Here is a 22,680-nt window from a genome sequence, read left to right on the forward strand (position 1 = left end):
GCCGTGTAATGTGAGTGAATTCTAATGTCTAATATCGCCCCCTAGATCCATTTGCTTCCTTATTCTGATGCAACAGGTTTGTTTCAGTCCCCAACAGCCAGCGTGTCCACATGTCTCAGTAGATGCTGCTGCTCAGGACAGATCTGTGCTTGTGGTTTTACTGGTGCTGTTGAAGTGATACACCAGATTGTATTCACTGCACATGTAACTGTGGGCTCAGGTCCAGAACAGAGGTCGTCTGGTTCCCAAATGCAACTCAACAAACTGGTACCAGTAAGAACATTGTGTCAGGCTTTAAGCCAGTTCCTTAATAATGGAGTATGAATTGTTATGTTGAGGTATTGTGTTAAAACCGGAACAGAACCAAACAGAAGCAAGACTTCACCTTTACCCGCCTGTCTGGTTTCCCCGGCATTTGTGCTTTAGTTGTTGCCACACATCAGCTTTGTCCTCGAGACAGGATGACATTTTGGGTGGATTTGGACTGAAAGCAGGAGAGAGTGACTGGAAATTTAATAGAGAAAAACTCATTTGGAACTCAAAATGTCACGAGCGTTATGTTGCTCCTTTTAGTGCCGTGACGGCAAACACTGATACTTTGCTTGAACATCTCGTGTGCTGCTGTTTTCAGCTTTATGTTTCCTCTCTTTGGCGCATATTTACCCCTCAGATGTCAGTGGATGTTGAGGAGCCTCAACACTGAAGGTGAGGAGGACTACTTTTAAGACTCGGCTTCACGATGGCGACAGTGGCAGGGTGGCTCCCTTTTGCCAGGGCGGCAGCCATTGGCTGGATGCCCGTTGCCAACTGCCCCATGCCTGTTGCACCAATGGACAACAGCAAGAGAAAGGACGAGCTGATTATCCTCAATGTCAGCGGCCGTCGCTTTCAGACCTGGAGAACCACTCTGGACCGCTACCCTGACACCCTGCTGGGCAGCTCTGAAAAAGACTTCTTTTACAACGAGGAAATCAAGGAGTACTTCTTCGACCGGGACCCCGACGCCTTCAGAAGCATCCTCAACTTCTACCGGACGGGGAAGCTCCACTACCCACGCCACGAGTGCATCACCGCCTACGACGAGGAGTTGATCTTTTTCGGCATCATCCCTGAGATCATCGGCGACTGCTGCTACGAAGAGTACAAGGACAGAAAGCGGGAGAATCTGGAGCGACTTCAGGATGACCAGGAGGAGAACAAGGACATGAAGCTGCCTCACATGAACTTCAGGGAGACCATGTGGCGTGCCTTTGAGAACCCCCACACCTCCACCATGGCCCTGGTCTTCTACTACGTCACTGGTTTCTTCATCGCCATTTCGGTCCTCACGAACGTGGTGGAGACGGTGCCCTGCGGTTCCACCGCCAACCAGAAAGACATGCCGTGCGGCGAACGCTACACCGTGGCGTTCTTCTGCATGGACACCGCCTGCGTGATGATATTCACAGTGGAGTACCTGTTGCGCCTGTTCGCTGCGCCGAGCCGCTACCGTTTCATGCGCTCGGTGATGAGCATCATCGACGTGGTGGCCATCTTGCCGTACTACATCGGCCTGGTGATGAGCAACAACGAGGACGTGAGCGGCGCCTTCGTGACGCTGCGCGTGTTCAGGGTGTTCCGCATCTTCAAGTTCTCCCGCCACTCGCAGGGCCTGCGGATCCTGGGTTACACGCTCAAGAGTTGCGCTTCGGAGCTCGGCTTCCTCCTCTTCTCGCTCACCATGGCCATCATCATCTTCGCCACCGTCATGTTCTACGCGGAGAAGGGCTCCACCTCCAGCAAGTTCACCAGCATCCCAGCTTCCTTCTGGTACACTATTGTCACCATGACAACGCTGGGGTGAGTAATAGACATGTGCACACAGTCACAGAGGTAAATACATATACATGTGAACACCATAAGCGTCTTTTATCCCATTCTGCTATGCTGTTGTATACATTTGTTACAGAACTAAAACAATGTTTTCTGACGCTAATAGATGCACTTGATGCATTTTTTGTGTGGATTTGTTTTGTTGAAAATTAAATAATTTATGAAAACCACTTTGAATTTCAAATGAGCATTAAGACAGCCGGCCCCCATACTTCAGAACACTGCAGCTTATTTGAGGCTGCCAGTGTGAGTAATGGTGGGAAGTGTGGCATTTATCCACCACCACAATCACTCGTGGCATTCTGTCTGCCTCACTTATAGCTCGGCAAATTAGGAGACAGCGGTTGAATATATACAATACATCCGAGTGTGAAAAAGATGCGCAGATACTAAACAGATGTGTGTGTGTGTGCACTAAGGGCTCCATTGATGGAGAGCTATATTTCGTGTTATTTCTCTCTCTTCTTTTGATTTATGTTTTGCTTTAGAAATCATTTTTGATCCCTTTTTTAAATTTGAGCCCTTTGATGCACAACATGTCACATGCCTGACCCAAGACACAGACACAATTATGATAAATGATATGAGTGTTTGAAAACAGTTATGAATGGCCAGCCTTATCATAATTATCCAATAAACTAACACATCTTGATCATGTTTCCACCTCTGCACCCATGTGCCATTTAGATGACACAACCCCCCGTTATCTTTGTGTGAACAGCGATTCAGTTCGATTGTTTTACAGAGAACATATTAGCTGCTGCTTTCTGTTTTCATAATTGGGGCCACACCAGAAGCACCATGGCACAGGCGTTCAGTGTGAAAGTGAATTTAACTGCATTGGAGGCGGGGCGTCCCATGAGATCTTCTCCGTCACCTTTATTATGATTCCCCTCTGCTTTTAATCTTTCACACGAGCTCGCTGAGGCTCGGCGCCACGAACAGCAGGGTGAACTTGAAAGTGTTCCTGAAGTTTGGCTGAGTGAAGAATTATGAAGGCACAGTGGAAGAATAGTTAAGATTTACGAAAAATCTGTTTTTCTCTCCGGCACTCTTTTTGTAGATCATTTGTAGCTCTGTGTGGAAAAGCCAAACTGCCTTTTGGAATAAAATGGCATGACACAAGAATAAAGGTGGTGGTTTCACTAGATCAGGTGACACATTGTAATTGAATATCTTTGTATTATGTTGTATTGTATTATGTATGGTATTGTGCTCTGGACAGTCAGAGCAATTATGGCATCTAATGAACCGTTTTTAGTCTATTTGTGGTTGTTACCTTTCCTGCAATAGCCATCCAATACATTTATAGTATATATCTCTCTATAATTAATTTCACCATAATGAATCTATTCCTCTGCTAGATTTATGTCACTAACACGGACTGAAGTCTTAAGGATTATAACTTTAGATGTGAACATGTCCTTTTAACTATTAATGAGGATCTACATTGCCAGAAGAAAATAGGAAATACAATTTAATTTAAGACACTTCATCTTTATATATCTCTCCAAAAAGGTCTGCTGACAGAGAGCTTTAAAACCTGTTACTATTGTGTCAAAAGTGCTCTGTTTTCTGTTGTGTCCATTACTGAGAGGGATCTGCTCAGAGACTAAAAGAAAAACTAGACAAGAACAACGTGTGGGCTGTCATGCTGCACCTCATTTGACCCCTAGCAAGACACCTTGTAGAATTTTTATTTATTTTTTTGAGTATATTTAGTGTCCCTGTTGTGAGTGACATGTTTGGCTGGCAGACCTGAAACAATCGTTGCTTCTCTAAACTGACCCAGAAGTAGTTATTCCAGTCATTGCTTCTTCATGTTATGATCAGTGTGTCAAAGTGTCGTCTTGAAATGGAAACCATATGAAAAGTCAAGCATGGATCTCTAGACCAGAATATCTCTATGTGTCTCTCTGCAGCTTAAGGGCTTAAAAGGATGCCTGACCTAACCTGTTCTACCGTTTTTATACGTGTGTTTGTGTTTGTGTGTGTGTGTGTGTGTATGTGTGTATTGTAAGTTTTATAAGAGGATCTTTTGTATCACATATACAAAAGGATAGAAATGCCAAGGTGAAAGCATTATGTAAATTGTAAACCCTGAACAATGTGTTTGAGTGTGGAGCCATTATGTCCAACACACAATAGGCACCGGCACAGAGAGTCCATCTACAGATCCTCATAGCTAACCAGGACAGCCATCAACAATCAGAAAAACTATCAATTGATGTATGCACGAGGCTCACACAATCAGAATGTAAGGGTGCAACATTCAACATGGCCCCTCTATACAGCCAGACAGGTCTGCCTTGGTTGGAAACGGTAAAGTGGGACTCAAAGAAATGTGGTTTGAAAGAGGAGCGCACAATAAGTCTGTACATTCAGCATGTTTGGGATTTTATACACAAAATAATCAATAGGGATATTATGAAATGGCACTTTTAAATGAATGGGTATCATTTTGTATTATGTCCTTTGTTTTCTGTGCTCACAATCTAACTGTGACCTGCACACAGTATGCAGCAGTTTGCGTCACTGTGCACTGTTACCTCCTTTGATCAAAACAACAAACATTACCCCCCCACTAACTAAGAATAAATATGTAAAAGAAGAAAAAAAACGTGTTCAGTACAGTCTTTGATATGTAGAACTCCAACCCACACAAACAAAACAAAAGCAAGGAGGTGAACATATAATATATTGAAATCCTGGTGCTTAGACCAGTATGTGCCCCTCCTCTTAAATAGAGCAGTAAGGGAGGCTAATCTGTACGTAAGTACAACAGCCAGCAGCTTCTCATGAGGCTCCCGCTTTCCCTCCTGACTGTCGCCCGTCAATCTGTTCACCTGCTGAAGGGACATATGCTCAGGTGATGAGGTCACCAATAAACCATCTGTCTATGCACATAAGAAGCTACACACAATGCAGTGCACACAGTACATAAAACAATCCCACTGTCCATCCAATAATCAGTTTTTCCCATATAAAAATAAACCTGCAAGCGTTCATCAGAGGTATTAATGGTTTATAATATGTTTTTTTTGGCTGACCAGCATATTTATTTTAAATATATCATTTTTCAAACCAAAGTGGATACATCACCAAATCTTACTTCAACCTTTGCCTTGCCCAACTTAAAGAGATACTCAACCAATTTAGTATCCATATTTAGTTTAGTTTTTAGAATACTTGTATAAAGTTGAGGCATATGAGAGAAAGGAATAGTGAAAATGTATGAAGCATAGGTCGAGATATTTGGACTTAAAGTCCCCAGGCTGAGTCTATAAATCACTGGATCCTACACCTCCCATAATGCAATCTGGGCCGTAACATTTATGGTAACCAATAACACCATGTTCATATGTGCATGTTGGTATTGTTTTACAGTTATAAATATTGAGTATTGTCATGACATCAAGGCTCACTTTTATTACCATACCACAGTCTGCGTCCAGCTGGTGAAATGCGTTGACTTTTTTTGCAAATGCAAAACCAGATGTGGACTTTTTGGGCATTTTTGACGCTGGATCAGGTTTAGATAAAGCAAGGAGTAGCGGAACAAGAAGAAGCAGCCGCAGTGGGCTGTTGGATGAAGAGTTACAGGCGACAGGCTGCACACCTCCAACTCCTCAACAAGGTAGTTAAAAAACGCTGCCCCGGCTGTGTCGTCCATAATGTGTCCAAAATGTGGCCTCTGGCGGAATCGCACAAATTCCCACAAAAAAATGACACATTAATAGCTGTGTGAAAAGTGTATATGCCTTAAATCTTTTCATGTTTTTATTTTTGTATGCCAGTTGGACATGAACAACATAAACACTCCTGTGAAGACATTCTGCAACACTGTGAAAATGTCTGCTAGCTGACAGTAAAGTCTGTCAACATTTTCGATCAGATACATGTCCCAAAGAGCACACACACACACACACACACACACACACACACTCATTCGTATGCTGATTCATTCACACACACATAGTTATTGCCTTTGGTCTCGTCTCGCCTCCATGTCCTGCCTCTCTGCGTCCCCTCTGTGTCGGCATGAGCCCAGACAGCGCAGCAGTAATGGGGAGCTGAGGGAGACGAGGAGGGGGAAAGGGACTGACTGGCTGTATAATCAGTCGCTTTCACTGTCCAGGAACAGGGGTGTTAAATCAACCTCAGGTGGCTGATGAAAGAATCTGGATTGAATCTCAGCGAGGTGCGCTCCCTGCGGCTGCCGGCCGGTGCTCGGCGCTGTCGGAGCCGGGTGGAGGCGCAGTCACCGGCATCAGTGGGACAGGATCCAAAAAGATTGATGAGGAAGGAGAAAGCCCGCTTTCCCCCTCTTTTTTTACTCCCCTCATCCCCCATGAGTGTCCCAGAGGAACAGCTATTTTGAGAACGGGCTCTGTGTGTGAAAGGGAGCTATAATTTTTTTACTTTAATCTGATACGGGCTCAACGGATGAGAGTGGCCGTATTTTACCTGCACGACAGGTGCACCGGGAAGGTCGGCTGGCCTTCCTCCAGCTCTCCCAAGTCTCCCACGCCTCGAAAAACATTATTAACCCAATAATAAGATAAATATTAATGAGGTGTGCATTGGAATCTGACTCTAGTGTTATAATTAGAGTGATTCTCCCAGTTGTAGAGTCCTGGTCCTGGACGTAGGCTTGTTCTGTGGAAAGTGAGAGAAAATGTTGTTATGCATGTAGGTCATGTTCCCATCTCTGCCTTAATCAGTGGCTATATATAATCTGCTTCTTTCATCAGAGAGACTTTCAGCTCGCTCCCCTCTGCGTTCTCTGCTCAGCGTCTCCATTAGTCTATGTGGACTTGGCCTCGGGGCCAGAGGCAGGAAGAGGGAGGTCAGGCGATGCTGAGCTCGGGTTCACAAGAACTCTGTGGTGCAGGGCTAGTCGAAACCAGAAGGAAGTGGCGATGTGATGTGAGGAGGGCCGAACAAAACATTAATTTTTTGAGTCTTGCTTCAGGTCTGTTTCAGTGTCCATATTCATATGCTGTGTGTGTGTGTGTGTGTGTGTGTTAATACATTTGTTGTATAAAGGAGAAGAGACCGTGCTGAGGAAAACCGCAGCATCAGCCTTTTTAGCAGTGCGACAAGAGGCCTTTGTTATTGAGACTCTCGTCTCGCTGAAGCAAAGCAGGAAGTATTGCTTTTTTTAGTAATTAGTTTTGAGTTTTGTCAGGATATTGTCCTGCTGATCGAGGTGTCGGCTCACAAAAAAAGACTTTACGGTCACAATGAAGTGTCATTTTATTCGGAAGGACCTGTTGAGCAGAACCTTGTTTGAGACTGTTTTGGAGTAATAACCATTAAATCAATCTTCATCGATCTTCAACAATTCTTTTTAAAAACAGTATAAAATGCATCATAAGTTCACAGAGCCGAAAGTGAATCCATCATATGATTCACTTTCGTTTAATTGAAACAATCCCAAACCAAAATGTATTCACTTCACAGCAAAACAAAACGGAAAAGAAAAGCACCAAAAGTTTGCATTTGGCAGGTTGTGAATATTTGGCTTCTGGCTTGAACAAGAAATCAATTATCAAAATTATTGTGGTTTTATGTTCTGTCAGTTTACAAACCATTTCAGGCCAACTTAAACGCAATCACTTGTATATCCACAGAGACAGCGGACACATCTGGTATATTAGGGATGGGCATTTCCAGAAACAATAATGTTCGATAATCAGTGGGAACTATTCAGTGATTTCTCAAAGAATCCCTGTTGTGCATCAACACTGCTGCTGTTAAATTTAAACTTATGGAAACTGGCATCTTTCAACAACTGATGAGCTGAGTTCTGTGTCTTGAAGTTTGTGTTCCTCGTTCATATTTTAGTAAATAAGGTTAATTGTCTAACTTGACCATTGATCTCCTTGGTACTGTTAATAAAGTATTAAGGAGTGAGTTTAAGGAAAACAATAATCTCAGACTTCTGGTTCTGATGAAAGGTATTCTTAACTCTAGTCTTTGCGGCACGCGGCTCTGCATGACGGGATTAATTAACACTGGGTTGAACAAAGCATCTCTTGTTGGGAGTTAATCAAAAGTCTTTGAGTATTTTAGTTTTAAGTGTACATGTAATATCTAAAGTATCCTTTATTGATTAAAATATGCTATCTCATAGTGTGAGCAAAATTGGATTGGTGTGTTTTTCTTTTGATTTGCTTGATATGCAAATGATTTTCTAAATGTGCTGGATTTATTGTGTTTACAGTTAATAATGGATACTTGGGAACAGAAGTGAGGCGTTTTGGCCTATTAATTCTGGAATGGCATACATTGTTCTGTTAATAATTCAAGATCTTTGCGGCACGCTGAAGCAGAACTGGGATGTTGAGCTGCATAGTTTGTAATTGGGAATGTTCTTTCACGAGCATTTCACAAATCATTTGAGGTTGTATATTGTATTTTTTTTATGGCAGCTTTCAGATAGAATTTATGGGCTATTTTGCTCCCTTGCTGAACCCCTGGGGTCAAAACAAGTGCGGTTTGTAGGAAATTAGAAATATTGCCTTTTATCTGGCCAATTTGCTCTTGGAGACAATTTCCCAACACAAGGCTCTTTAATAGAAACCTCTCTAATGATAGCCATGGAATTTAATTTAGCTTAAACACAGGTTCATTTAACACCTTAGCTCATTTAAAAAGAATTAAACTTGCAAAAGATAGTAGTGTCTGTAAACCTGAAAAATCTTGGTTCTCTTTCTATCTCTCTCTCTCTCTCTCTCTCTCTCTCTCTCTCTCTCTCTCTCTCTCTCTCTCTGTGTGTGTTGTAGAAAATGACCAAAGCTTTTACACCAGTGTACTATCCTATGCTCTCACCCACACCAGTGTACACATACACATTCATAAGCTGCCCTCTAGTTTGAAAGCAGCAAATCAGAGAAATCGGCTGAAAAGACTGCAACATTGTTTTTATTTACAGTGACCTGCATCAGTAGTGCCATCTGTTACCTTTGTAGGGTTGAGCAGCAGCACAACATGTGCACAAAAATCAAATTAGCAAATTGGTTGCCACTGCATGAACCATGATGAAGGCACAAGAGTCGCAGGCCCATGGACACAGCCGAGCAGTAGCTCGGATAGCAGCACAAAAACACATCACAATACTCTGGCCTGCAAAATTCATCCTGAATGCACCATAAAAGTGGTATCCTCTTCTTTTTTTAGCAATAAAGCGATTTCCCCAGGTGTGATGGGGAGCTGTTGACTTACAATTGTCAATGTCATACGAAAGAGCCTTACAACATGAAGTCTAATCCCATCACAGCCTTTTTTACATGCACAGTTCAGATATAGACATACAATCATGCTTTGAGTCACCACACTTCTCAGTCAGAACTGCATGTTGGATGGTCAAATAGCTTTTGAAACTCTCCCCCCACATCTTTCCAACGTCGGATTAGGGGGTCCGTCTCCGACAATTTCTGCAACTTCCCAAGATTGACAATCTGACGTCCACACCTGTGTGAAGGTGAGAAAGGTGAGAGGGTTTTATCGTCCCTCTCAAGCTCTCTTTCTTAATTTTTTACACTATGAACCTTCCTCAGTCTGTCTGAAAATGGGCGCCGTAATCCCCTCCTACAAAAAAGAATGCATCTCTGTTCAGATCAGGTATGAATTTGTGGTTGACAACCTGTCATATGAAGCATTGCCCATAGCAGGAGCTTTGTACTGTTTGCTCACCTCATTACTGAACCGTATTTATAGTTGAGTGCAGTAGTTTAGAACTTTAATCTTCCTTGAAGCAATATTAATTAATTAATTTCACTGCTTGGGGCCAACAGAATAAGCTGTAAACACCAAGTTGACATTAAATCCTCATAAAGTTGTTATGGTAAACATGTTGGAGAACAAATGCTTATTTACATATCCAGCAGAAATTAACATTAGCATTCATGTTGAGTTGTGTTTCTAGCCACCTGATGAATGCATTCATTCTCTTTTTTGCTCTGTTTTGGTCTCCACCAACTTCTAACATCTGGCTCTGTTGCTGCTAAATGCTTTACTTTGTTCACAAGCTAGCTGCTAACTTCATCTGTCTGACGTTTGGTGCTTGGCCGGTAACGTACACTGGATTTGTCTGAGTTACAGCTGCCTGATGAGGCTGGAAACATTGCTGATGATGAGAACCGTAAGACTGAAGCAAAAGCGTGAAGTTGTGGGCCGTAAAACTAAAACAATGAGCAACAACTTTTCCTTGAACTGAAGAAACTGTAGACTCTGATGATTATGTGTTCTAAGGGCTTTGCCACTTCTTGTGACACCTTAAACATTACACACAGTCATAGAATACAGTCTTAATATGATGATATATATTAGTAGAGGTTTACTTTTACTGTAGTATTTATAGAAATTAATGATTAATTTGCAACTTAACTTGAACACTAACTGATTTCCCAGAGGATCTTCTTTGAAGGTTTTTCCTCACCCTCTAAAACGGTTGATGTATCACACCGTCCGATTTTTTATTCCTTTAGTGAATTCTTTCATGTTCACATTCATCTGAAAACAAGCAATTCCGGCATCACTGAACAAAACCTTCATCCATCTTCAAAGCGATCCAACTCTGGTTTTCTGCTGTCACTGGACTCCAATTTTTTCTTTCTTTCATCTTGCTTTCTCTTTCTAGCTCTAATTGTTTAGAATTCTCCTTTTGCCAGCAAGGTATAACTATTGTTTTTTAATACTTGACTTACTATTGAAAACACTGAACGCGCTGCAGATTAGTAAACTCCAGCAGCTTCTCTTCACACAGTCTGATTAGCAGTAAACATGGCGGCTGTCAGACAGCGGGATATGTTCTTTTTTTCTTCTTTTTTTTTAAAGCTTGTGATAAACCTGTTAAACCTAAAGTATATTTTCTCTTTTAGCCTAACAAATCACTGAGTGGTCCTTTTTAGTTGTGATTCTGTTATATAAACAAAACAAATAGCAAGAACGCTTTCAGTCTAGAATTTTTTTTGCAACTGAGTTTGATTTAGTTTTAAGTCAAATTTACTTGCAGAAGTCTTTCTCCTGTGATCTATAGCTGTTACCAGCTTTGATCTTTCTTTTTGCTTTCTACATCAAACACAGAGCCACAGCTTCTGGTTTGACGGAGGACGGCAACTAGAAACTACAGGAAATTGTATTTTAAAGGAACCATAAATGGACACATTTAGCACTTTTTAAACATGCCGCTTTTGTTGTCTTGTTTGATAACATAAACTAGAAATTATTAGTTTGTGTGCTGAACAGATTTCTAAAGATGTCCATGGGATTTTTCCAAAGTCCCACGTGTTTGGTCACCCTTAGCGAGTGTATAGCAGCAGCCTGTTAGCAGAGTGGCCTTCGAAGGATGAGTGTGCGTGGATGGGTTTGTGTAACTGAATGGGGAAGGCTAAGATCGGCAATGTTAGGAAGAGTGAAGGGAAATTACGTGGAATATAAGAAGTGAATAACCATAGAAGAAAATGATATACAACATAAACATATCTTTAAAAATGTTTTAGTGGGAGGAAATGAGGAGATAGAGGAGAATGAAGAAAGACGTGCAAGTAGTAGGAGGAAGGTGAAAAGGGAGAGAAAGTGAACGTCAAATTAAAAAGAAAAGGAAGGAAGCCAGCGAGGAGGACAGAAGACGTGATATTATCTAATACAGTTTCCAACATGTTATCTCAAGATGTTTGTATTGGGGCACAAAGGAGAACTTTGAATGACACGGCGTGCTCTGTACCCCGAATGAGTGGGTTATTTTTAGAGACTTGGCCCTTATCTTGCTACACAGCTGGCAAGGGTTTAGCTCAGAGAAAGGTAACGAAAATGTACTAATAACCTTCAGTGTGCTGTGAAGGAGGATGCAGACGAGGAGTGGAATTCAAGGTTCAATTGGCCGTGTAGGGAAAATAAAATAAAGTCCATAAAACCGTGCGAGAAACAAAGAAACTTTTGATTGTTCTGTTTTGTCTAAACAAATTCCAGTGAACTGATAGACGGAGAAGCATACACTTACATGTAATGTTGTGTGAGTTTGTGTCCTCTACCTAGCCTGAGGGGTGCATAGGCCTACCTGACATTATAAATAATACCAGCATGTTTATGTTTTCCATTACAGTCTCAAATGCAGCTCCAGGATACAGTCTCATACCTTCCTTTTCACCTCACCTTTAAATATCAATTTATATGCAGCCAGAGTTCCTCCTGTTAAAAAAAGTGTAGGTTTTCTTACATTTATTTGAATCAAGCATTCCCTTCAATAGCACAACTGAAAGTGATGAAGTGGCTATGTTAAATTCAAACATTCATGAAGCAAGAGATGAGATGCATTAACCAGAATGAGTTTTCTGATTGGACGGCAAAAGCTATCGACATTTGTGAGTTTGTTATAATGACGGCACACATTGCATTAATAAATTACATATTTACATTGTGTCATCGTCAGGGAGTGACATACGACACAAAGGTTACTGTGAGTGTTTGACTTGAATGGCCATTTGTAGCGATAATAGTGGTTATTAGTGTTAATTCTGCATTAGACTAGCATCATAAAACACAACAATGTTCTGATGTTAATCATGTCATAATTAGACGCTGTAAAGCAAAGACAAGTGTAGGACAAAAAGCAACTGTATCAATGTTGAAGTTAGAACCGTTTAAATCTATCTATGTTTTATGTTTCTTGGAAGCAGGTGAAGCATAGTCTGTATATAAGAAGTGGACGTAGTCATTGAGACGTCACCCATTTGTTTCTGGACCGTCTTTTTGAAGCCTCGAGTTTGGGGATTTGACCGTCGCCATCTTCGATTACGGCCATCGCAACCAGTGCTCTTTGCAACCAGGGAATGGAAGTCACCATAGTTTGACTGCGGAGGAGTGACGTAGTGACGCTGTACACGAGCGGCGTCCAACCATTTTTGCGCCACAGACCGGTTTCATGTGAGACAATATTTTAACGGACCGGCCTTCACGGTGTGGCTGATAAATATGACGTAATAAATATGGTGTAATAAAATGATGCGACCGGCACAAAGACAATAATTAAGTGCATAAAAATACAACTGAGCCCTGAGCTTGTTTCTCTGCAACAAGCCGGTCCCATCTCGGTGATGGGAGACAACGACACCCGACGTGTGTTCTTTATGTTCACAGAATGTTGGAAATGGAAGCAGGGTTCTCAGAGCTTTTTAGCGATCTCAGGATAGTCTGCCTTGATTTTAATGCAGAACACCGGCAGAGTTGAAACAGACTTTTAAGTTTCATTTTTGGGGTAACGTATCACATAGCCTCTTGGCATGTGTCAAGAGGTGGAGACACACAGACGTATATACTCAGTTTCTGCACGCTTCTGCACTGGCTTCACTTGTGAGTACCTGAGGTTGCCGCCTGAAGTGAAGCAGTGCAAGAAATCCCCACTCTGCAACAGTTTAGAGTCATGTCAAACTTAGTTATTTGTCAATTTCAGTCACAGGATATTATAATGAAGCCGTCACATGTTTTAATGCTCAAAGTTTCTGCATGTTGTTGATCATACGTGTGCAACATGTTTGAGTGTAGTCGATGATGTACTCAGTACCTGCCCAGTAACGATTATCTCAAATCAAATCAAAGATTTCTATATAAACAGGAATTGATGGAGAGAAATCAAGTATTTTTGGGATACAAAACTATGTGACTGTTTATGTAGGCTATGTATTACCAAAGGTAAACAGATATTATGATGTGTGGGGCACCACAAGACGTCTATGTTGAGACATGGTAGAGCATGGTATAAGTGACAGCTCTCGCCCAGTACAACCAGCATACTACTGTAGCTAAGAAAAGAAAGCATTAATGGGCGGACTCTTTCACGAATCTGATAATAAATCTGATAGTAAAATGTAACAACTTGCACTGTTTAAATGTGCACGTTTATGAGCGGAACTGTCAAAGGCATTGCGGCGATTTGTAACCATGAGCGTCCTAAACAAGCTCACTAGCTGCCCTCCTTTACAGCCGTCATGAAGCTGTGGAAGAGGACTGCCCGACTGACTGACCTGAATTTCAGTTTGATGCCTCCAGCTGTGCTGTGTTAAAGAAAAAATGACACAAAAAAATAGTAACCTTTTGTGAGCCAAATGACGCAGCTTTTTCAACATTCAATTCAATTCAATTTATTTTGTGTAGCCGAACATTACAAATTTGGCTCGGAGGGCTTTACAATCTGTACTCATACGACATCCCTGTCCCGGGACCTCACATCGGATCAGGGATAAAAGCAATAGAGGAGGATCCCTCTCCCCGGATGGACAGAAGCAATATATGTCATGTGTACAGAATGAACAACGTAACAGTGTTACAGCACATTCAATGAATATGAACATATAATGAGAAGTAGGCATGGACCACAATCCAGATAATCACAATCCATGTCAGCAGAAGGAGGTAGAGAGGAGGGGCATCAGCAGGACCAGCTCCAGACACAGCCAGCAACTTGAGGCGACAAAGCACCGAGGCTGCGGGGAAGAAGTAGAGTTAGTAATGTGCATTGAAGAGACATTCACATCAACTTTCAATTTAATTTAATTTGTATAGCCTAATATCACAAATAACAATTTTGCCTGAGAGGGCTTTACAGGGTACAACAAAGAACATCCTCCGTCCTTGAAAAACACTGAGTGAAAAGGTGCTAAAGAATGAAGCAGACGCGTCTCTTGTGTTGCTGCTGAAACCGGATGACTCCAGAAACACCGGCTTACCCTGAAAGCATGAATTGAATTACAGCTTGTTTGATACAAATCGAAAGATAATGTTTGAGTAATGTATGAATAAGTCTTGCGGTGTTCTTTATGTGGTTCAGCTGCGGATGTGGTCATGGCTGTGTACTGTTATATGAACAGTAGTAATTTAACTAAACTTGCCAGATCACGGTCAACAATCTTATCACAATTCTTTTTCTTGTTGCTTTTTAAGAAAAGTCACACTATTGTAAGTACCTGATCAGTACTACCAAATTAATTCCCCTATTTAAATAAAAAGCCCTACAAGGTCAAGAGACATAATTATATTCTCAAGTTTAACACTTTAAAGTGTATTTAAACTTAAACTTGAATATGTGTTACTTATCTAAAAATGTATCAGTTATTGTTTTGAAATCCACTTGAACCACTCCTCACTTCTAAAGCCGGTCCGCCTGTTCCCATTGTTTAATTCTTTCAAAACAGGGCAGGGATGAAGAACAAATGAGCAAATGCTAGGAGCTGAGTTTTTATTAAAACCAAATCATGACTGGTGTGATCATAACTGCATGCCAAATTGATCATAGCAAACAAGGCCAAATTGCTTTAAAGTTACCATGTGACTTGTTGCTGACAGGCAATGTGGCTGCTTTTCACACGGAGTCTGGCGCAGTGCTGCTTACATCTCTTCCACCAAACTTGACAAGGAACCGTAAAGGCACAGCAGCATCACCAATCTGTTTTAACTGAATAATATCTGGTCGGACTCAGCTAAAAACACAAAAGCAGTGAATCCGTCAGCCTGTCGCTCACAGCCGAGCCTGTTTCTAACGGGTACCGACAATCTTATCTTCACTTCAGCCGTCTCCGCTCCACTCCGACTGTCGAGAGCCTAAACGGTAGCAATGTCTTTGGCTGTCCAATGTCAATCCTCACTATGCCCTGGCTGCTGAAAGTAGAGATAGCGAGTCTATTGAATTTTGCAGTGACGCTAATCATTTAGCAATGGAGGCATGAAACCAATTTAAATGTGCACTGTATGACGATATGACCCACCTCACTGTAGAAGCAGATCGTGGAGACATTTTTGATTTATTTAGTCTCATGTAGCTTTCAACTGTTTAACAAGAGTTTGTGATACTATAACACAGTGGCGGGCAGTGGATTTTCTACCTGCGCTGGGTGCGGCGCATCCCCCCAAAAAAAGTGTCACCCGGTCTGCTCCTTTAAAAAAAGGTAAAACCTTTCCAAACCTAGATACCTGAGAAAAAAAGATTGGTTTGGCTTGGTAAATCATTGTTTTATAAACATGTGCTTTTATCCCCTCCATTTCCAAAGCAGGGTGCAGATTACACTTTACTTCTGCAGCGTAGACAATAATGTCTGAAGGCATTGTGTCAGTAACAGTCCATGATTATATTAGTTTGGCCTGCCGTCATTCACTGACAAAGTTCTGCTGACAGTGTTTCCGTGCACTGCATCGATAAAAAAACAAATAAAAAAAGATGACCCACTAGAATTTCCCTGATTACCATTTAAACAGCCACAGCACCTCCCTGAAAAGCTCCATACTGAATTGTTATCCTCCATCAAACGGGCCTGCAGCCCCTTTCCTCGGCTACATCAACTTGACACTTTTGAAGTGAGTCAACAGCTCTGGATGTCAATCATGTTAAAGTCTCTGGGCCACGTTGACCTCTCTGTGTATTCTGAGATTAAGAAGCTTCACCGATGCTTGTTACCCCGCACATGAGCATGGTTACTTTCTGTTGCTTTTGTGTTATGACTCCAGTTAAGTGGAAGCCAGGCGTTGTTACTAAAGAGAAAAAACTGTAAAGAAGCTGAATGTTTCTATTTAGCCATTATAAGACCTGAAAAAAAAGTGTTCACCATAAAGATGTAGACTTACCGAGGATCAAAAATGTGCCAAATTAAAATGATAAAAAATGATATTAATTGTGACCTTGTCGTTCCTTTATTAAACAGTCAGCTGGAACATATTGAATCATGTGAGTGAGGGTTAATATTTGGTGCAACATTTAAAATTAGATTTGAGATTTTTGGATTTGCAAGGTTTTAGTTCTCGGCTCAGAATTGCATTCCTACGATGTATTCTATATGAAAACCTTCAACGGTCAGAAAAGGACTCTTTTGAAAAGGACACATTATGCTTTTCTTATTGTTTTAGTCTTTTACGTTATTGTTTGAGTAATGTTCAGTCAGTGGTTCTGCTCGCTTAAAATAATAGGAAGTTGTAATGTAAGAAGCTGGTATTTCCTGAGAAAGTTTTAATTATTGTCCACAAGGAATTCAATCTCACAGTGTTTTAACACCTTACCACTGAGGTTCAACATCTGGAAGCCATTTTATTGGATTCTTAAGCAAATCGCTCATATCCAATGATTTTTGCCATTATCTTCGTGGATTTATGCTGCTGTTGCTGCTGTGTTTTGAAGGCTGTATTGAGAAGAGATGTTTTGTCAAAAAAAACAGTTATTTCATAGACGAGCTGGAAAAGAGTAATCACGGCTCCTATTGTGAGAGTTATGGATGAAAACTCGTCTCACAGTCGATCAATACAACAGGTGACCACATCTTTATTGACACATCCATGCTATTATGTTAGAGATTGCACCATCTATATGTTGGACAGAAGAGAAAAACTTTCAATCTTCTACATGTTTGCACATTGCACAAAATTGACAATAAAACTGACTTTGACTTTTGAGATGCATTATAATATGTTCATTGCTTTTTGGATGACCCTCTGCATATACTGAATGAGCGTTGATTACACTATCCAAACATACCATATTTAGGCTTAGGTGCCATATTGTTGATGAGCCCTCAGATACACCAACATATGAATTAACATTTATATTGAAATTGATTTGATTCCTTTCATCTTCTTTACAGATAAGAACATTCTGTCAAGCCTTTTAGTTGCTTGTTCCTGATGTGTTGCCCCGACCCAAACCGCTTCTATACAGTAGCTCCATGCTGTTCTCTGATGTACTGAATAAAGAAATATAATGTTTCGATTAAAGATGAGTTTGAAGCAGCTTTGTTGGACCACCATCCTCTCCAGCACAGACTCACTGCAGGTTTCTTCAGGTTATAAAGGTGTGTGAGGGGAGGAAAGCTATACGACCATCCGACAAGCACTTCTCCTGAATCATGACCACTTTAGAGCGGCAAACACTCTCATGTTAGGCATACTTGTAGGTGTCTTTTACCTTGACTGCGTCTTTTGTCAGTTAGATAATGACTTGAGCTTGTTGTTGGCCCTTGTGATATCTAGAGGTATTAAAGAAATTAATAGTGCATCAGGAGGGGATGGATAGTGGTGCCCAGATGCGTGAATTCCTCTGTTGATCAAACTTTTGACGAGTATTGAATGGCATCTATTAAATTCTGCCCGGTTACTTTATTAAATCTGTTGAGATAGTTTAGGTCTCAAGCTGAAAGGCTGAAAAGAATGCAGCAAGAAGGATATTGAATCTCCACAGGCAGTCGGAGTTCTCAGATGAAACCCAATGCATGGTTTTGTGCTTTACTGGGAGACGCCTTCATTACTGTGCTGAATTCCCACACTGGGAACCACTGTTCCATGAGAGCTCTTCATTTGCACATTCTCACGCGTTTTAGCTTTTCTGCTGTCGCTTCTGTCGACTTATAACCATCTTTACCCGACCGAAACTTAGCCCTGCACATTTTATTCTGGTTGTCTATCAAAGACATTTTTTTTTGTGTCTGTATCAAATAGAAAAAAATGGGAAAATAAGACAATCCACGGAAATTATGACAAGCCTTTCAAAGCCATTAAAATATAATTGTGCGGTCGACAGGAGATAATGACAAACCAACTGGAGGAGTAAATTGACCAAGTGAAGTGCATATCAAGTTTGGATTTAAAAGAGCTCCCTGCATTTCTGAGCAGTTCATAATAAATAGCAGCTTGGGCCGGCAGATTGGTTCTCCTGTGAACAACAGAATAATCATGTGCCATGACTGTCCAGTGCATTCATAACAATATTAGAGAAGCCAACGATAAAATACAACAGGTTTTCACACGTCACGTGACACTGATGGACTTCTGTTTGACTGCAGAGAGCTTGATTGTGATGGAGATGTAACAGGATGTCAGAAACGTTGCATGATTAATATCAATTATTACACAATTAAGGCATCTGATTATATGTTTTATATTGTTATGCTTTAAAATGATTTAATATTGTCATTAGCTATTTCATCATTTTGTGTAAATATTACCCTCTTGAGGAGTGGTGCCATAACAATGCACCATTGTATTTTGTTAAGGAGAAATGATTTGACCCAGAGATACGACAACCAATTATAAATATGTCAATTTTACATAATCATTTTAATAATGTGTCATGTTAAACTCAGATTATACCACCTCTTCAATCTTAGCATCTATACAAAAGTTTTTTTGTTTAGAGAGCAGAAAAAAGTCACTCTTTCTGATAGACTGTTCAACACAGTTACACAGTTAATTTATGACATTATTTGTTCAGAATTTTATCTTTAGTTTTGTCGTCTGTGTGATGCTGTAGAATAAGTTGTACTGTTCTGCTTCTGTTTGAGCTGTGTTTGATGTTGACGTCAGGTCAGCTGTTCATCTTCAGAGGTTTGAATTTAAAAAAGCACTCTTTCTCTTTTATCATATGCCTCAAATAGCTTGTTTTCTGTTGGTTGAGGAGCAACTTTAGGTGTCATCATTGTCTCTCTTCCACCCAATATAGTCACATAACACTTTTAACATAGATTCTTTGCTCTGCCATTTATTTACAGACGTGTTTTTCTCTAAAGTTGAGTACTAGAAATAGAATTGACAGTACGGAGGTCACAATAAAATAAAAACAAGTTGTGTTAATATCTCCATATGTAATACTTTGGACCAGTGTCTCATTACACAGTTATAATCTTGACCTTCTAGTGTACCAGGAGGCACACACAGTGCACATGCATTGTGTGAATGTATTCTAGCTCTACATTTTTGTCTCATTAGAATGCAAAAGGTCAGTATGAGCTGAAGGAGAGATGATATGAGTCCGATATTAGTTGAAGACTTTTGCTTTTAGGGCCATCAAACGTATTATTGGCCTCATTATATTATCGTGTATTCTTGATTTGCTTGTCTGGACACCACGGTGGTTTCAGAATTTTTCAAAGTGGTCCATAAAGAAGCTGGAATATCAGCTGCACTTCAGTGTAGTCTAATGACAAAGGGTAAAATATAAAGAGCTCACAGAGTGCCCCGCTAATGCTCACGACATTGTGTGAGCAAGCCTGTATTACTTCCATTTGTTCCACAAACCACATTACTGTTTGTCAATTCTTCATAAAACTTTGCAGGAGATTGTATAGATTTGTTTTCCACACGGCCCTCACCTCACATCTAACAGTGATTGCTGCCATTGATTTCTTGTGTTTCTGTCCTCAGGAGGGCTCATCCGTGCTTGTTGTATCTGACCCTTTTTGTTTTAATAATTTCAGACGAGGTGTTAGAGGATGGAACTGAGGTTTACTGAGGGGTAATAATTGTGGTGGCAGATGTCACTCCATCTTTTGAAAGAGATAACAATAAAGTTATAATCCTTAAGATTTTTGTCATAACTACACTGAATGGCTATTGCGATTGCAAGACCTTTTGTAGGTGTAATTATTGTGAATGCAACATGTTACTGTATATTAGACTGACCGCAACAGTTCAGTTCATCTGATTTGTTACCCCGCCGCACACCTAAGGTACATTTGGAGAATCATTTTTCTATTTGACAGCAAATATTAAAAAGCACCAGGGAAGTGTTTTATTTTAGACATGCATGGCTCCAGGGATGGCAACGTCAGTCCCTCCATCACTTTGGTCCAGCCTGAAACATCTCAGATGGATTGACATTTATGATCCCCAGAGGATAAATCCTACTGACTTTGATGATACCCTGACTTTACCCATCAAGCAAGTGGACATTTTTTAGTGCAATATTTGCTCGATGGATTGCTTTGAAACTCAATACAGATGTCCATTGTGCCCAGAGGATGAATCCTAATGAAATTAGTGATCCCCTGACTTTTACACTAGTGTCACCAATAGGTCAAATTTGAAATGTTTCCAATATTTTGGTTTAAGACCAAATGCCAGCAAAATAACAGACTCACAGCAGACTATATCATCTTAGAATGCTAACACGCTGAACTAAGATGGTGAATGTGAGAAACAATGTACTTTTTAATCATTATCATTATCATTATGCGCATGTAAAATGAGCATAATTCCACAAAATGCTTCCATTTTAATGTAGCTTCACAAACCTGTGTTTGTGGTTCAGAGGGGGATTTTTCATGCAAAATTGAACTTTGCTGACTATGCGAACATCAATAAATCTAGTAGAATTTGCAACTATCAGCACTTATGATATCCTCTGTGTTATTTGAACGACCTTCTCTTAAATTCTCCATTGATAGCAGACAAAGTGTGTCTCAGATGTCTCGGCCAACTGTGCTTCCATGCTGGTGTACAGGCTTGATAAACAACACACACAGAAGGGGCAAAACACATCTAAAACAAGGCGCACAAGACTCAGTCAATGTGGAAATTAAGGTACATTTACACTCTCAGAGAGTATAAGATGCTTCACCCCTCTGTGATAGGATAATACATTTGGGGTGAAATGATGATGTGATATATGATGTGATATTCTTGAACAATGGGGAGGCCAATTTTTGTCTTGCAGTCATTTTTAACGATCTACTCTTTTCTACTGTTTGATATGCATCATTCAAAGGGCTCCACCTGTTGAAACTGAGACATGTGAAGATTTATTTTTCTTGTTTCTGGAAATATCTCTCTCCTCCTCATCCTGTTCTCCTCAGCGGCTTTGCTCCTTCATCCTGGAAATCCTTGACATCCTTTTTACGAGGTTACGTGAGTGCTTCACTCACCTCTATATTTAGCTGATGCCATAATGACAAATCTGTTGCGCTGACAGAATTCAATTACATAAACATAACATTTCAGACGCACTATAATTTCCGGAGTGATTTCACCAGCTGTGGGGACATAAAGCTCTTCTACTACTACTGATAAAATATATCTTGGGATTAAATGTTTGTTGTGGCAACACAGTTTATTTGTGTCATATGGTCCTTATTATGAAGCATGTGTGGCTCAGATGGTAGAGCGGGTCAGCCCTCAATCAGAAGATCGGTGGTTGGATCTCCGACTTCTCTTGTCCATGTCAATGGGCAAGACACTTCACCCCAAATTGCTCCCGAAGGCCGTGCCATCGGTGTGTGTAAACAATGAATGCTTAGATAGTCCCAATAGGCAGGACATGCACCTTGCATGGTAGCCCACTGTCATCAGTGTATGAATGGTTGAATGACATGTAGTGTTAAAGTGCTTTGAGTGGTAGGAAGACTAGAAAGGCGCTGTACAAGTAGAAGTCCATTTGCCATTCCTCTCAGAGACATCAACTTTCAAACCATTACCATTACTCACTTAGGTCTCACATGTTAATGTAACTTGAATGAGGCGTTGTAGTTGTTAATTTCACACATAATTTAGCTGTTTGGTTTATCCTGGCACTGGTAGGACTAGGCACCGGTGAAATTGTCTCATTGAGCCAGACCTGCTCACTGATCCACAAGATGAGGGTTATTAGAAATCTTCAACATTGGGCGGTTAGTTTTCTGACCCCAATGAGACCAAAGACAAAAAGCGCAAAAAAAGCGCAAAAAAAGCTCTACATGTCTTTATGAAGACTTGCTTTATGCTTTAAACAGCACGAAGATGCATGTGAAATACCAGAAAGAGAGGCACAGCCTGCAGGAGAAATCTGGCATTAACCGGCGACTGCTGATCCTCTGACTGAAGGACATCCAATTATACTGGTGTTAAATTAACAAGCTGTATACCTCACTGTGTGAAAGTAACTGGGATCATTATTTAATGGGTAAAACAACATTAGGCCTGACTTAGTAAACATTGCTTTCCTCGGTTTGTAAAAATGTAACAAATTAATGCATAAATATAAATGTACAGAATTACAATTTATTTAAAAAGCAAGCAAGC

At 40.7% G+C, this 22,680-nt stretch overlaps 1 protein-coding gene across 1 annotated transcript in view; it reads left to right on the plus strand.

The window, feature by feature from the left end:
* Positions 1-739: 739 nt before the first annotated feature.
* LOC306737213 (A-type voltage-gated potassium channel KCND3-like) overlaps positions 740-22,680 on the plus strand; it is a gene marked incomplete at both ends in the record, with an annotated part of 70,227 nt that continues 48,286 nt past the window's right edge. Inside the window, one exon of the mRNA XM_079218919.1 lies at positions 740-1,839. Coding sequence (XP_079075045.1) covers positions 740-1,839 — 1,100 coding nt within the window. The remainder of the gene's footprint in view (positions 1,840-22,680) is intronic.

Source organism: Taurulus bubalis (assembly GCF_910589615.1).
Source record: "Taurulus bubalis genome assembly, chromosome: 5".
NCBI classification, from domain to species: Eukaryota; Metazoa; Chordata; class Actinopteri; order Perciformes; family Cottidae; genus Taurulus; species Taurulus bubalis.